Source organism: Sturnira hondurensis, unplaced genomic scaffold (genome assembly GCF_014824575.4).
Source record: "Sturnira hondurensis isolate 20B ecotype Veracruz unplaced genomic scaffold, ASM1482457v3 Scaffold0005329, whole genome shotgun sequence".
NCBI classification, from domain to species: Eukaryota; Metazoa; Chordata; class Mammalia; order Chiroptera; family Phyllostomidae; genus Sturnira; species Sturnira hondurensis.
Window position 1 is genome coordinate 1,005,022 of NW_028077960.1, and position 15,720 is coordinate 1,020,741.

The 15,720-nt window shown below is 38.5% G+C and overlaps 1 protein-coding gene across 4 annotated transcripts in view; it reads left to right on the top strand.

Moving 5' to 3' along the window:
* Positions 1-15,720, top strand: part of HMG20A (high mobility group 20A) — an 89,960-nt gene that overhangs the window by 60,483 nt on the left and 13,757 nt on the right. For all 4 annotated transcript variants that reach the window (XM_037046967.1, XM_037046966.1, XM_037046968.1 and 1 more), the window contains 2 exons: positions 4,111-4,243; positions 5,193-5,224. In XM_037046967.1, the coding sequence (XP_036902862.1) occupies positions 4,111-4,243; positions 5,193-5,224 (165 nt within the window). The remainder of the gene's footprint in view (positions 1-4,110; positions 4,244-5,192; positions 5,225-15,720) is intronic.

The window sequence follows — 15,720 nt, forward strand, 5'->3', positions numbered from 1 at the left end:
TGAATACAACAAAGGTTTAGAGAACAAAGACATAGCCAAAGAACAGAAAATTGAATTATACGGAAGTCTGACAACAACGAACCGTTCAACGGGACGGTAAGAGAGGCGGAGCCAGCAGTGGAGCTGGGTTGGGCAGGAAAGATCACCAGACCTAGGCGCGCAGGTAGCCCGGACCCAGTCAGGGTGTGGGGCAGACTGACCAAGGTCGCACATTCGCGCACAGTGAGACGGACCATGCAGGCCCCAGGGGGCGAGGGCTGACGGCAGTGGCACACTTGCGTGCAGTGGGACGAAACGCGCGGGCTCCGGTGATGGTGGCAGCTGCGGCACCTGTGGGGTCCGTGGCGGGAGGTGGCAGACGGGACACCGTTGCTCCTCTTTGACCCCGCCCCCACATACAGTGTCACAACCCAGCGACTGAGTTGCCCTGCTCTGGTGAACACCTAGGGCTCCGATCCTGCTACTTAACAGGCACGAACAGCCCAAAAGATGGCGCAAGAAGAACTCAAAGTCCCAGAGCCAATAACTCTAAGTGACCAAGAGATTGCCAGCCTCTCAGAAGCACAGTTCAAGACACTGTTTATCAGGATGCTCACAGAACTGGTTGACTATAGTCACAAATTAGAGGAACATATGAAAGTTAAACTAATTGAAATGAAGGGAGATGTCCAGGAAACCAATAGTGATGGAAAGGAAACAGGGACTCAAATCAATGGAATGGACCAGAAGGAAGAACAAAACATCCAACCAGAAAGGAATGAAGAAATGAGAATTCAAAAAAATGAGGAGAGGCTTAAGAACCTCCAGGACATCTTTAAACATTCCAACATCCGGATTATAGGGGTACCAGAAGGGGGAAAGAAACAGCCATGAGTGGAAAACTTATTTGAACAAATAATAAAGGAGAACTTCCCCAGTCTGGCAAAGGAAATAGACTTCCAGGAAATCCAGGAAGCTCAGAGAGTGCCAAAGAAGTTGGACCCAAGAAGGAACACACCAAGGCACATCATAATTACGTTAGCCAAGACTAAAATGAAGGAGAGAATCCTAGAAGCAGCAAGAGATAAGGGGACAGTCACCTACAAAGGAGTTCCCATCAGACTGTCAGCAGATTTCTCAAAAGAGACTTTACAGGCAAGAAGGGGCGGGAAAGAAGTATTCCAAGTCATGAAATCCAAAGACCTCCAGCCAAGATTGCTTTATCCAGCAAAGCTTTCATTTAGAATGGAAGGACAGATAAAGTGCTTCTCAGATAAGGTCAAATTCAAGGAGTTCATCATCACCAAGCCCTTATTATATGAAATGCTAAAGGGACTTACATAAGAAAAAGAAGATGAAAATATTAACAGTGAAAGGACAGCAAACTCACAGTTATTAACAACCACACCTAAAACAAAAGCAAACCAAGAGGACAGCTAGATCAGGAGTGGAACCATAGAAATGAAGAACACATGGAGGGTTAGCAACAGGGGAGTGGGAGGAGGAGAAGGGGGGGAGAAGGTACAGAAAGTAGCATAGACAGTAGGTAGAAAATAGATAGGGGGGAGGGCAAGAATAGTAGGGGAAATATAGAATCTAAAGAACTTGAGACACGTGGTTATAAACTAAGGGGGGGAGAATGGTGGGGGAGGGAGTGTGCAGGTGGAGGGGAATGAAGGGGGGAATAGAACAACTGTAATGGTATAATCAACAAAATATATTTAAAAAAGAATAGTATAGGAAAAAAATAAAATAAATAAAAGATATTACTGCTTTAATAAAATTTTTGGAGTTCTGACATGTTTAACCTGTTGGGGAAAATAAAGCAAGAATACTTTAATTCATTCTCTTGTAAAACAGAAACTAAGCCCATTATCAAACTGAAACAAATCCATTTGTTAGATTTGAGAGCAATGAAGAACAAGATAGCCAGGATCTGGCTGAAATGTCACAAAAACAGTGATTGTTGTGGGAGTGTCTTTCGGTTAAAAGTTACCTGCATTCTCAACATCGGAGAAATACCTCTATTTCTTTTATGTCTTTTTTATACCAAATTAAAAAATACTTTTGGGAATTAACTGAATTCAAAACATTTCAAAGAGATCAGATTAAATTGCAGTTTTAATTTTAAAAGCTCTGTGTAGCAAGCAAATAAAAAGCAGTGCATATCACCCATTGTTTTGGCTCTAATGTATAAAGTATAATGAGATTATGAGTTGTACATACAGGGTTACTCTTTTGATTATTATTTCAAAATTAATGCATGCTCACTGTTTAAAATATTTTCAGACAGTACAGAATGTATAAAGAAAAAAGCAAAAGTAACAGTAGTTATGTCCAGGCATAACCACTGTTACGTAGGTAGGACAAGGGTGTGTGTGCTTGTTTTTGTTTTTTAACTCTTTTTTGAGAATAATTTCAAATGTGCAGAAAGTTACAAACATAGAATAGCACAAAGAACATCCAAATACCCTTTATCTGTATTCACCTATTATTAACACATTTTATTCCATTTCTGTTCGCATATGTGCTCATATTCTCCAGCACAAACTCACTCACTCTTTGTTTCTCTCTCTCTCTCTCTCTCTCTCACACACACACACACACACACACACACATATGCTATATTTTTCAGAATCATCTGAGGAGAAGTTACATACACCCCTCAATATTTCGGGGTGTGTTTCCTAAAAAATGAACATATTCTCTTACATAGCCATAGTATAATTATCAACTTTGTAATTTTATATTAACATAATAGTTTTGTCTAACCTACAATACATATTCCACTTTTATCAATTGATATAACATCATTCCCCTATAAAAAATGCCCCCTCCAATTCAGATTTTCGTCTAAGATCAGGTTTTGTATTTAGTAGTCAAATCTGTAGATTCCTTTAATCTGGAATATTTTCACAAACTTCTTTGTCTTTTATGACATTAATATTATTTAAAAATACAATCACTCCCTCTTTCTCTTCCTTCTTCTTATTTACTTTTAACAGAACATTTGTCATTTTTCCCTTTGTCTGATGTTCCTCATGATAAGATTAAAGTTACCCATTCTTGGTCAGAATAGTGCATAGGTGGTGTGTCCTTTGTAGGAGACCATAGTGTCCTCCTGGGTAATTAGTTTTCCTCACTCAATAAAGGTTTTCTCTTTATAATTATTAAGTAGTCTGTGAAGAGAACATCTCGGAATCAAAATCCCCCCTCCACATTTAGCATTTATTGATAAATTTTGCCTGATTTATTCTTTATCATGATGGTTGCAAAAATGATGACTTCTCAATCCTAGTATTTCCTGCAAGCCTACCAGTTGGCCCTCACCATTCTAATCTAAGCAAGATCCCTCCTCCTGTCCCGATGTATATATTTATTTGTTTGTTATTTATTATTGGCATTGACATTGGAATTTTTCCCCAGTGGTTTATAATTTATTACTGTATTTGTATTTAAATTGTCCCAGATTGGGCCAGATGGGTGTCCCCTGCATTTGGCTCTTGTGTTGGACAGGGTTTTTAACATAAGTTCTGACTCTAGTTTGTGTTCATTTAGAAGAATTATTTTTATATTTTATTTCTTAAACCTAATTTATGAATAAAAGGAACAAGGCATTAAGCAGAATTATGCTGTTGAATCAGTGAACTTGGTTTAAATGAGGAGCGGCACAAAGTGTACAGACGCTCTCATGTTAACTTCATTTTAGGTGCATAGGATGAAGTCGCTCTTCTTTTTTTTTCTTTTTTGAGGTCATTCTTTTTAATGTTCTTCTGTTTTCTGACTTTAGTATCCCCCTCTTTTGTCTCTTAAAAGGCCAACTGATGTATGAGATCATTCTCTGAGAATTGGTTAGGAATTAGAGAAAAAAAATAGTATTTCATTTTCTCTCCTGGGAGGATTAAATGTGTCTGTATGGTGTTCTTGAGGACTCTAGTAGCCATATGGGGTACTGTATATAGGGTTAGAGAAATAACTATAATTATCTTCTTGTGAATTTTTTATGAGATCTATTCCCCATATATTTTTCTTTCCATGTTCCAGTTGTCCTCTGTGTTCTTCAAATAGCTCATTGATATTTTACCTAAATAAAATCTGTTCCTTGAAAATTACTCGACGTTTCTTTTCTAGCGCTACCTTGATGAAGCAGACAGAGATAAAGAGCGTTACATGAAAGAACTGGAGCAGTATCAGAAGACTGAGGCCTATAAGGTCTTCAATAGGAAAACCCAAGATCGTCAGAAAGGCAAATCCCAAAGGCAAGGTATCAGAACCAGAACCAAAAGTATTTGTAGTTTGTTGTGTGTGATGAGTGTCACAAAACCTATTAGAGTGATAAATATAAAAGATATGTTCCTGTCTTTATTATACTGTGTTCATTTATAAGCATCATCTTGGAATTTTATTAAAATCACATTGCTCTCATTTATAAATTCTGGTTGGTTTCCATATCCAGTATCTACAATTTGGCTTCTTCAAAGACCCCTTTTAGGTGACTTTACTTTTTTCTGATTTCCAGTTTAGGCATTTCTCTGCCTCTAAACAGGTCTTTACTAAACCACATAACTGCCTTGCTTGAACGCCTCTAATCTCTTCATGTGCCATCTCCCATCCTCAAATAACCATCCTTTTCATTCATACATTCGTGAATGCATGCATTCAAAAAATGAGGATAGAGCACCTCCTGTTACATATCAGGCTCTCACCTACCCTTTAAGAAAGCAGTATTGAACAAGGTAGACAAGATCCTGGTCTTCATGGGTCTTTTAGTAGTCATTAAAATTGTTCCTCCCACCCTTACAAGAATTGCTTTAAGATCCCCTTCTTCAGGAAGCACTGCAAAGATACTAACCCATAAGTAGTCTGTCTTTCCTTCATTACTGCCATCTCCTCACACTTGGGCCTCTGCTTGCTAACCTGTAATACTGTGCAAACAGCCTTTGGCATGTTTCTTGTGTCACCTTGTCACTGTTTTCTTCTCAGTGATAGTCTGCTCTTTCTCCTATGTCTAAATGTGATCTATAAATACAGGGTTCCCTTTAAGTTTTGTTGAGTAACTGATTAATAAAGTCATGAGAGAAAATAACATATGTCGTGATAGCCTACATATATACCAGCAGTTTTTATAGTTTGGCACAGTCGTTAGCTTGGGTTTAGTTATTGTTCTGTTTTATTTTTCAGCTTAATGTTCTCTTATTCTTCCATATTTTTAGATGCAGCCAGACAGGCCACTCATGATCATGAGGTAATTAGCTTTCTTCCTACATATCATACATATATTCATAAAATGTTATTTGAAATGCTTTTGTACATTTTTTTAATGAATGGCTGAGTATTTCCTATCTCATAATTCAGATTGGGTGAGTTGCTTTAGCTCAAAGATTCGTAGCATATTACACATACTTAGGTTATGAGTATGCCCTTGAATTACAGCCCCTAACTCCAGTCTTTTTTTGTGCTCCAAGAATTTTATTGGCTTTAAATGCTGAAGTTGGCTGGGACTTAGAGTGAAATATAGAAATGAAGAGCAGCTGAAAGCTAAAAGTGGACCATATTTATCATCATCAAATACCTTACTCTGACTCTCAAAAACAAGTTGTGTAGGGAATCCAGCATTTGGTTAAAGTAAACTATTCAGCTGCAATATCAACAAAGCACAAGTGATGATAGGTTGGTTTCTGTGTCTCCTTTTCTCACTGGCAAATATTTGTTTACTTGGCCTTTTCCCCTCCGTTTGATTCAACCTCATCGATAGGAATTAGGCCTATGTTCCTGTGTGTGAATTATATGGTATAGGCCTGTGTGTGTTGGCTTTGCTGCACAGAGAGCTTGAAATATATTTGTAGGCTATGGTTAATATAGTCATGCACCACTTAATGGGGACACATTTGTAGGCAGGTGTCATTAGGTGATTTTGTCATTGTATAAACATTATAGAGTGTACTACACAAACCTGGAGGGTACAGCCCACTGCACACCTAGGCTGTATGTGTACTACCATTGTATATGCAGCCCATCATTCACTGAAACAGTGTTATATGGCATGTGACTGTATATGGTTGTAAGAAAATGAAATTTGTAATTCCATCTCTTAAAATGCTCAGTAACTCCTCATTGCTTACCAAATCACATTCACTCCTTCTCTGTCTCATACCTATGTTCATATTACTTTTTTTCTTGGAAATACTTTCTTTGCCTTGATCATTTTTTTATGTCCACCCCTCATTATCTCATTCTCCCTCTCAAAATTCTAGTTAATGAAGTTTTACTTCCTCTCAAGCTTGTCCTGTTTGCTCCAATTTCCTCTAGTTTCCTCCAGTTTCCTTTAACCCTCACATCTCTCTGTATTTCTCTTATGCATGTAGCTGAACTGACCTGGTGTTGAAGTTATTCAAGTGCTTCTGTTACTGAGATTCTTGGATTGTAACCTCTTTGAAGTCAGGCATAGTCTAATTTCCATCTTGGACCCAACCCCTATCACCTAGCGTGATGCCTTTGCATGGAGGAGGCCTTCCTTAAGTACTTACTTATTTTTAAACAAAACTCACTTGTTGAAATAACAGTGGAAATTTATGCAAAAAGAATTTTCTGATGTATTCTTTTACATATATTTGGCTTTTTAATAAATCAAGAAAATCATTTCTGGGGGCTATAGTTTTCTCACCTAATTTGGTATTGGTGACCTTCAGAACACTGAGAAAACATTCAGATTCACAACTCAAATAGACTTTTTATAAGTAAGTTTTATCATAAATTTTAAAGTGAGAAGCATAGTAAATGTTAGCATTTTGGTCTTCATGTAAACCCGATGTAAATGTAGATATATATGACATCTCTGTGTTCTAAATAGGCTGAAATATTATGAATATTTTGCTTGAAAAACTGTATGTATGTTCTTTCTTAATTTTTAAATTATAATTAACATATAAGATTATATTAGTTTCAAGTGTATAGCCCCATGATTACACATTCACATAACTTATAAAGTGATTTCCCCAATTTAGTACTCATCTGACACTATCTATAGTTAACAATACTATTGGTTATATTTCCTTTGCCAATATATTTCCTATATTTCCTTTACATCCCTGTGACTGTTCTAAATCCCTTCACCTTTTTATGCATTCCTCCAACTCTTTTTCCATCTGGCAACTGTCAAAATGTTTCCTGTATCTGTGAGTCTGTTTCTGTTCTGCTTCTTTGTTTATTTTTGTTTTTTATATTCCACATGTGAGCAAAATCATCTGGCATTTGTCTTTTTCTAACTTACTTCACTCAGCATAATACCCCCTGGGTGCATACATGTTGTTGCAGATGGCAAGGTTTCATTCTTTTTTTTACAACTGAATCATAGTCTATTGTATATGCACCACTTCTTTTTTATCTGTTCATCTATTGATGAACATGCTGACTGCTACCATATCTTGCCCATTGTAAATAGTGCTGCAGTGAAAATGTGGGTGTATATGTCTTTTCAGTTTAGTGTTTTGGGTTTCTTCAGATAAATACCCAGAAGTGGAGTACTGGGTCTTTGTCTCCTGTTAGAAACTTTGGTTTAAAGTCTGTTTTGAACCAAAACTGGTTCAAAAGACTCATACCAAGCTCAGACTGGTATGAGTATTATTACCCCAGCTTTTTTGTTTGCTTGTTCCTCTTTTCATGAAATATCTTTTTCTATCCCTTTGCTTTTAGTCTAGGTGTGTCTTTTGATCTGAAGTGAATAGCATATGTGAGGGTTTGTTATATTATCCATTCTATCACCATATGTCTTTTTAAAAATATCTAATCTTCATTATACTTTTTTCCATTACCATTTAGTCCTCTTAGACTCCTCTCACATCAGCAGTCACCACACTGTTGTCCATGTCCATGAGTCCTTTTTCCTTTTTGCTCAACCCTCCATCCTGTAACCGCCCCTTCCCCCACTAGCTGTCATCTTTTCTCCATCTATGAATCTGTCTCTTTTGCTTGTTAGTTCAGTTTGTTCATTAGTTTCCACATATGAGTGAAGTCATACGGTATTTGTCTTTTTCTGACACCATGTGTGTTTTGATTGAAACATTTAATACATTTGCATTTAAAGTAATTGTTGATAAATATGTATTTATTGCCATTTTATTATTTATAATTTTGATCTTTTTTTTTCTTTTTCTTCTTAAGAAAATGTTAAAGAGATGCTTTAACATTTCTTGCAATGCTGGTTTGGTGGTGATGGACTCCTTTAGCTTTTTCTTGTCTGAGAAGCTGTATCTGTCCTTTGATTCTAAATGATAGCTTTGCTGGGTAGAGTAATCTTGCTTGTAGGTCCTTGTTTTTCATCCCTTTGAATATTTCTTGCCAATCCCTTCTGGTTTACAGAGTTTCTGTTGAGAAATAGCTAACAGTCTTCTATGAGCTCCTTTGTAGGTAACAAACTTAGCTGCTTTTCTCTTCTTTTAAGATTCTCTCTTTGTCTTTAACCTTTTGCATTTTAATTTTGATGTGCCTTGGTGTGGGCCTCTTTGGATTCATCTTGTTTGGGTCTCAAACGGGTTTTTAATTTCTTTCTTCTCTAGCACCCCCATGACGCAAATGTTGTTACCCTTGAAGTTATCCCAGAGGCTCCTTACACTATCCTCATTTTTAAAATTTTTTTTTTCTGTTCTGCTTGGTTGTTTTCTGCTTTCTTATCTTCCAAATCACTGATTTCATCCTCTGCTTCATCTACTCTATTGGTGATTCCCTCTAATGCATTCTTCGTTTCAATTAGTATATTCTACATTTCTGACTGGTTTTTATGTCTGGTGTCATGTCCTTTTCTATGTTGTTGAAGTTCTCACTTAAGCTCCTTGAGCATCCTTCTAACCATTATTTAGAATTCAATAACTGGTAGTTTGCTCACTTCCATTTCATTTCGTTCTTCTGGAGTTTTCTTCTGTTCTTTCCTTTGGAACCTGTTTCTTTGTCTCCTCATTTTGGCCACCTCCCTGTGTTTGTTTCTATGTATGTTAGGCAGAATTGCTATATCTTTCAGTTTTGCTCAAGAGGCTTTTAGTAGATGTCTGTAGGGCCGAGGGGCACAGTCATTCACAGTCCTCTGAGCTGTGCATTCACAGTATGCCCTGCTTTGTGGGCTCTGCAAACCATCCTGTTGCAGTGGAACCTTGATTGCTATTGGCGCGTCACTGGGAGGGATTGACTGCCAGGCCAGTGGGCTACAAGGTCCAGCTGTAAGTACAGTGGAGCTGATGCTGTGCAGGGACCAACCCCATAAAGCAGGACCTGCTTAAGTGGGGCTTTGGTACCTGCCAAGTTCGGCCCTTTAGTGTGCTGCTCACGGAGGTAATTGGGTTGTAATTGGCATGGTCTGAAGCTGCCCACTGGGTGGACTGATGAGGGTCAGCCACTGCCTGTTTCCTGCCCAGAGTTACCCCGACATGAGCTACAGAGCAATCTGCAAATGGCTGCTACTTGTTTTGGGCTTAATGTTTCCTGACAGAGGCCAAGCAGCAAACCAGGGCTGGCTGCCACTAGTGCCAGGCCTGAATCCACTTAGCAAGAGGTACAGGATACACAGAGGCCAGATGCTGCTTGTTTGAATGATTTTAGGAAAGTCCCAAGGATTAACCAAGAGAGGCCATTTGTATGGAAAAGTCACTGGAAACGACTTGGGTAGGCCCACACTTTGAATAGAGTGGGGTCACAGAGATTCATCAGGAGAGAGCACACAGTATTAGCTAGGTTGATGGAGACTCCAATATGGCACCTGCTTACTGTCTCTGGGGACAGGGCTCAGCAAAGGAACAGTGCCCTCTGGGAGCACTTTTGTGTTAGAGAAAGCTGTCTCTTCAGCCCTTGTCCTGAAGCTAGACAATTCAGTTTCTGCCCATATGTCCCTGGAGCTTTTTGAACTGCTGCCCCAATACAGCAGCTCACAGGGAGGGAATCTGAGTAAATCGGCATGTGGGCTCTTTAAAATGGATGTCTGGGATTCTAGGAGCCCTCCATCCCACTCAGCCACAATCACCACTGGTTTTTACAACCAGAAGTTATAGGGACTTTTTTTTCCAGTACTGGAAACACGGAGTGGGGAGCCTGGTGTGAGGTCGGGACCCCTTGTTCCTCAGAGAGAACCTCCACAGCAGGGTAATTCCTCCAGTTTTTATCCATCACATGTGGGTGTGGGGCCTTCTTCCACATCTCTGCCTTTCCTATCAGTCTAGATACGGCTTTTTCTTTATGTTCTTGGTTATAGGAATTCTGTTCAGAACCACTTAGATTTCAAGTGATTCTGAATAATGATTGTTCTGTAGTTTAGTTGGAATTAATGCTCTGGTTATGGGAGGTTCCGAGTACCATGTTTACCTACGCCGCCATATTGACTGGAATCCCCTGTATGCTTTTTATTTTAAGTCATAATTGTGTTGTGTTGCAAAGTTCCCATATTGCCAGAAATTTGCATAGTTATGTCTTTTTCTCCTTTTTGTGTATGCCCAACAATGTAGTGCCACTTTAATACTTTTTTCCCCTACTAAGCTGTTCTTTGTAGTTCCTTTATTCCTAATGGTTAAAAAGAGAATTTGGACAGTAATCTAAAGCACTAACTCTACACTTTCTTGTCAGTCACCTACTCCTTTCATCACTGTGGATTTTGCCAGCCAAACCATATTTGGCATTCTTGTCTTCACTAAAGTTAATTGTTGCGGTCAGTAAAGATTTGGTTTAGTCAGTTGTGGAAGCTGCTGCTGATGATTTAAGAAGTGAAGGTTTTTATTAAAGTATATTATTTAGTATGATATAAATTTCTATGATTTATGAAAAGGAGTGTCTGTATGATTTTCCCATTTCAGTATCACACATATGTGAACCCAAAGAAAAAAAGAACAGAGTAGGTGGAGGGCCAGAGTAGTTTTTCACATGTCTGTATAGTAGGCTTTATAAGTCTATTTAATGCCCACATCACGATAAAGTTCTCTTAGTAAGGTTATTGATCCATTTAATGTCCCTGACTTTATGTTTTCATTTTTTCGTTGAATATCTTCACTAAACTAGGTAACTTCAAAGCAGTGACAATAAAAATACTGGTTTGATAGTTATTAAACATAGTTACTGTCAGCTGGTGGTTGGCGCTAATTCAGCACCAACAGGAATCCCCAATTTGAAATGAGGGGGAGAAGGAAACTTTATTTAGTGTGAACAGCTCAATTGTGATACAGCACAGCTATGAGAACTGCACAGCTGTGAGGCAGCCCTGGAGCCAGGCCTCTCTCCTGGCTAGACAGCTCTGCTCTGTTTTTTGATTGTCTGCTTTGTGCCGTGCTTTGGTCTGCTCTGTTGTTTGCCAGTTGACTTTGGCCTGGGCTGGTCTGCAAGCTGTCTTTAGTGTTTAGCTCAGCTAGTGAGATGCAGTTTTCAGTCTTTGGTGGAAAGGGAAAGTGCACTCTCAGCCAGAGGGTAGCTGTCTTGTATAGACAGAAGTCTGCGTACCTGGTCCCTGATTGGTTTGCCCTCCTGCAGATGAGGACTCCAGATCCTTACAGTTGATTGGTCCACAAAGCACTTTCCTTATTGGTCAAAGCTGTGCAGCTCCAATTGGATGAGGAAAGCTTCAGTCCTATTGATAGACATAGGATTTCCAACTCCTTTTTAAGGGCGGCCTCAGATGGCAGAAACAGTGCAGGCAGGCCCTTCAGTGCAGGCCTCTCCCTGAAGTGCAGTTTGTGTGAGAGGCCCCTGTGTAGAAATGGCTGATAGGCTCTGTTTTCTAAAATTTTAGCCACTTTAACCACCAGGAGCCCTTCTTAGGTGTCTTCTTTCTCAGGGGTTATGTTACACACTGATTCCTTACATAATAACATCTTAGTATAATAGGAGTTCAGAAAAATAAAGTACTATGAATGAAAAGCAGGCACAGAAGGCCCCATGGAAAAAGGAGCTGAATCAGAAGTTAAAGGTGACCCAGGTTTTATGTTGTCACCGCCAGGTGGGTAAAATAGACTGAGCTGAGTTATGAGCGAGTTAATAAAACAGCAAGTATTTTGTAAAGTGCCTAAAACATAATACATGCTTATTTTCCTTTAATTTTTTATTAGAAGTAAAATGACAAATGCAATAGAATAGTCTTTGAACTCACTTCAAAAATACTAAAACCTCAAATCCTCTCAGCTGATCCCTTTATTTTGTTGGTGAGGAACATCGCTTGCCTCAAACAGGAAAGAACTTCCCCAGAATCATGCTGAATTAGAGGCAGGAATGAAGCCCAGGCCTATATGTCCCAGTCTAGCATTCTTGGCAGCACATGCCTTGCTATATAGAATTAACTAAACAGTGTTGAAAGTTAAAATGGCCTTTCCTGATTGTCTGAGAGGTCAGCAAAATTTCTTGCTAGTTAAGACAGAAATTATTTGGTTTGTGTATAAGAAACCTATTGTACTTCTAAATGGAATTTGGATTCCTAAGACACTGTTACCAAGGCAGATCCTGAAGAGAGCTAAAGAAATGCTGACCTGAAAGCCATTCAGGCTGTTCTGTACAACAGCCTGACACGCAATGTTAAGCCCATTCCTTTAAGCCAAGGGCATTTGAGAGAAGCATATCACGGACTATGAAATTCTGACCCTGAGCCTAAGTCACAGCAAAATAGATGCAGTTCAGGAGAGCCTTTGTTCTCTTACCACCCACACAATATATAGAATTAAAAATCAAAGGAAAGAGCACTATCGCTCCTCTCGAATCGAAAGTCAGGATTCAGTATAGTGTTATTCTCAGTAAAGTGTCTACATCTTATGTGAAGACTGAGATAGAAAAAATAATTTTGTTTCCCTTTTGATTTGTGAGAAATGACAAAATGATACTCAATCTGAGCAAATTAGACCCTTTCAGTGAAGAGGTAATGAAATCCTATGACTTTTTAATCCCTTGAGTGATCCTTGGAGCGGCTTAAGTGTATCTCGGCCCTGGGAGGACCCTCTTCATGTTGAATAATGTATGCAGTAATGGAAAAGTGTTGATGGCTTTTATTACCACTCTTCCATTAAGTAGAATTTCTGTTGCTGTTCAGAGACTGAACAGTTTCATTTAATTGCTTTGGTGTTTCTTATTTTGCACTCTTAAGAATTTGTGCCAAGAGGCAGTGTGTTAATGTACCTACGTGGTGCTGCCTTCTGCCTTTTTGTGGTTAACATGGTTTGGATCTTTCTGGCAAAAAGAAAGGAGAGTTAGTCCGAGGAGAATCACGGCCTTTAAGAGCACACGGTACCATGGCAGATATTTAGACTTAGGAGTAGGTAATTGATGCCATATAAGCTTGTGCAGTTGAGTAGGAGAATGAATGTGGTCAGATGATAAAATCCTCAGACTATCCTAAGTCATTTGTAGACTTATGTTTATATCTTTTATACCTTGAACATGTTGGAATTGTGTACCATAAATTTCCTCTTTACCAGCTGCAACCCAGTAACAGTTAAAGTATATGGCAAACTAGCCAAGTCAAGAGAAAGCCACTGTGAAATATGTTTAAGGTCCCTTCTGAAATCAGCCTTTCTTGTCCATACATTAATTAGTTCTCTTAGAAATTCATTAGGAACTGGCTCTAGGTGGAGCTTTGCAGGTTAAAAACTGGGGGGGGTGGGGGGAGGTGTTGATGATACTTTTGTTACTTTTCAGTTGTTCTGGGAAACTCTGCTTGCTTTCTTTAAGAGGTATAAGGGTACAATTACATGCCCAACCCCCTTATAAGGCATACGCCAATATGAAAGCAGGAGTTTGGTTGTCAGTTTGGCTGTCAGAATTTCCCCACAGGCTGATAACTGCTTAGCTTTTCTGCTGGACACCAAATCATATTTGTGTTCCACTAGAAGACTAGTGGTGGCAGAGTAGGAAAAGTACATTCTACGTCTGGCTTTTAACATGCTTTTATAAGAATGATTTCTAGCCCTGACTGGTGTGGTTCAGTGGATTGAGCTCCAGCCTGCGAATCAGCCAAAAGGTGATCAGTTCAATTCCCAGTCGGGGCACATGCCAGGGTTGTGGGCCAGGTCCCCAGTTGTGGACAAGGGAGAGGCAACAGATTGCTGTATCTCTCACACATAGATGTTTCTCTTCCTTTCTTTCTCCTTCCCTTCCCCTTTCTCTAAAAAGAAATAAAATTTTTAAAAATGATTTCTAGGTTTTCTCTAACTGTTCTTTATTGTTGTAAGGGTTTTGCAATCTTCACATTTCACTGGTAATTTCTTCAGTTCATACTTCCCACTGTTCTCTTTGCCATCTTATGTTATGTAATATTTTAAACACTGTGCCAAGACACTTCTAATTTGTATTCATAATGCTTTCAAACTCAAATTCATTGTGGAAAGGGTAGCCAAACATTTTGAAATTTACATTATTCTTAAGGATCGTTGTGGAATGTATTTTGCAGTAGCTTTGTGAGAATTTTATTTCACATTTTATTCTTAAATTCACCAAATTATTGGTGAATGACTTTTAAGCTTTGTTATTCTTTTCTGTCTCACATAATCCTTGGCTTTTTCATTTTTAAAGCTTAGATACTTCTGATGTCTTTATTTTGTTTGTTTGTTTTTCCTATGTCTGCAGACAGTCTTAAAGAGCCCCAGTAATAATCTGCCCCTTATAAATTAGAAGTACTAATGGAATACCATTATTATTGTTCATGGCTGGGAGATTTGCACTAAACTTCTTAGGTTCACTGTGCAAACTTACAGTGGAGAGCCCTATATCAGAGAGCATTTTACCTGCGTAAACAACAGAAAACAACTGAAAAAATACCTACAAACTTTCTTTCTTTATTTCTACCTCAGTTACACAGCCATATACTGTTGAATATTCAAAACACACAATTGAGAATTTCCAAATACTCCATTTGGAAAATTAATGTGAATTTGTTTTAAGGTGTCTCGTTGCACAGCAGTTATACACCTTAGATAATTCAATACTTAACCTGCTTGAGACCAAGAAAGTTTGTTTTCACTGAAGAGGTAAATAAATACATTTCCCTTACAGCTTAACTGGACCGATTCCTGCACATACTATTTCCTTAAGAAGACATGACTATCCTTTAGCACTACCTATTTAATTTAGCTTCTTTTTAAAAATTAACTGCTCTATTATTTTTTTCAATTGCAGTTTACATTCAATACTCTATTAGTTTCAGATGCACAGTATAATGGATAGACATTTCAGTAACTTACAGAGTGATCCCCTGATGTCTAGTACCCCGTCATACCATACCTAGATATTAATACATTATGGTAATAATGCAGTACCATACATTATCGTCCACTATATTCCTTGTTTTACTTGATAGCCTCATAACTGTTTTGTAACTGCAGATTTGTACTTCCTGATCCCTTCACCTGCGTTCACCCAGCCCTTGCAAACCCAATCCTCCTCCCAGCTGTCAACCATCAGTTTATTTCTCTGCATATATGAGTCTCTTTTTTTTTAGTTTGTTCCTTTATTTTGTTTGTTAGATTACACACATGAAATCATATGGTATTTGTTTTTCTCTGTTTCATTTCACTTAGCATAATACCCTCTGGGTCCATCCATGCTGTTGCAGTGGTAAGACTTCGTTCCTTTCTAAGGCTGAGTAATATTCCATTGTATATGTGTACCACATCTTCTTTATCCAGTTGTCTGTTGATGGGCACTTAGGTTGCTTCGATGTCTTGGCTGTTGTAAATAATGAGTATAGGGGTTTGTATATCTTTTTGAATTAATGTTCTGGATTTCTCTGGATGTATT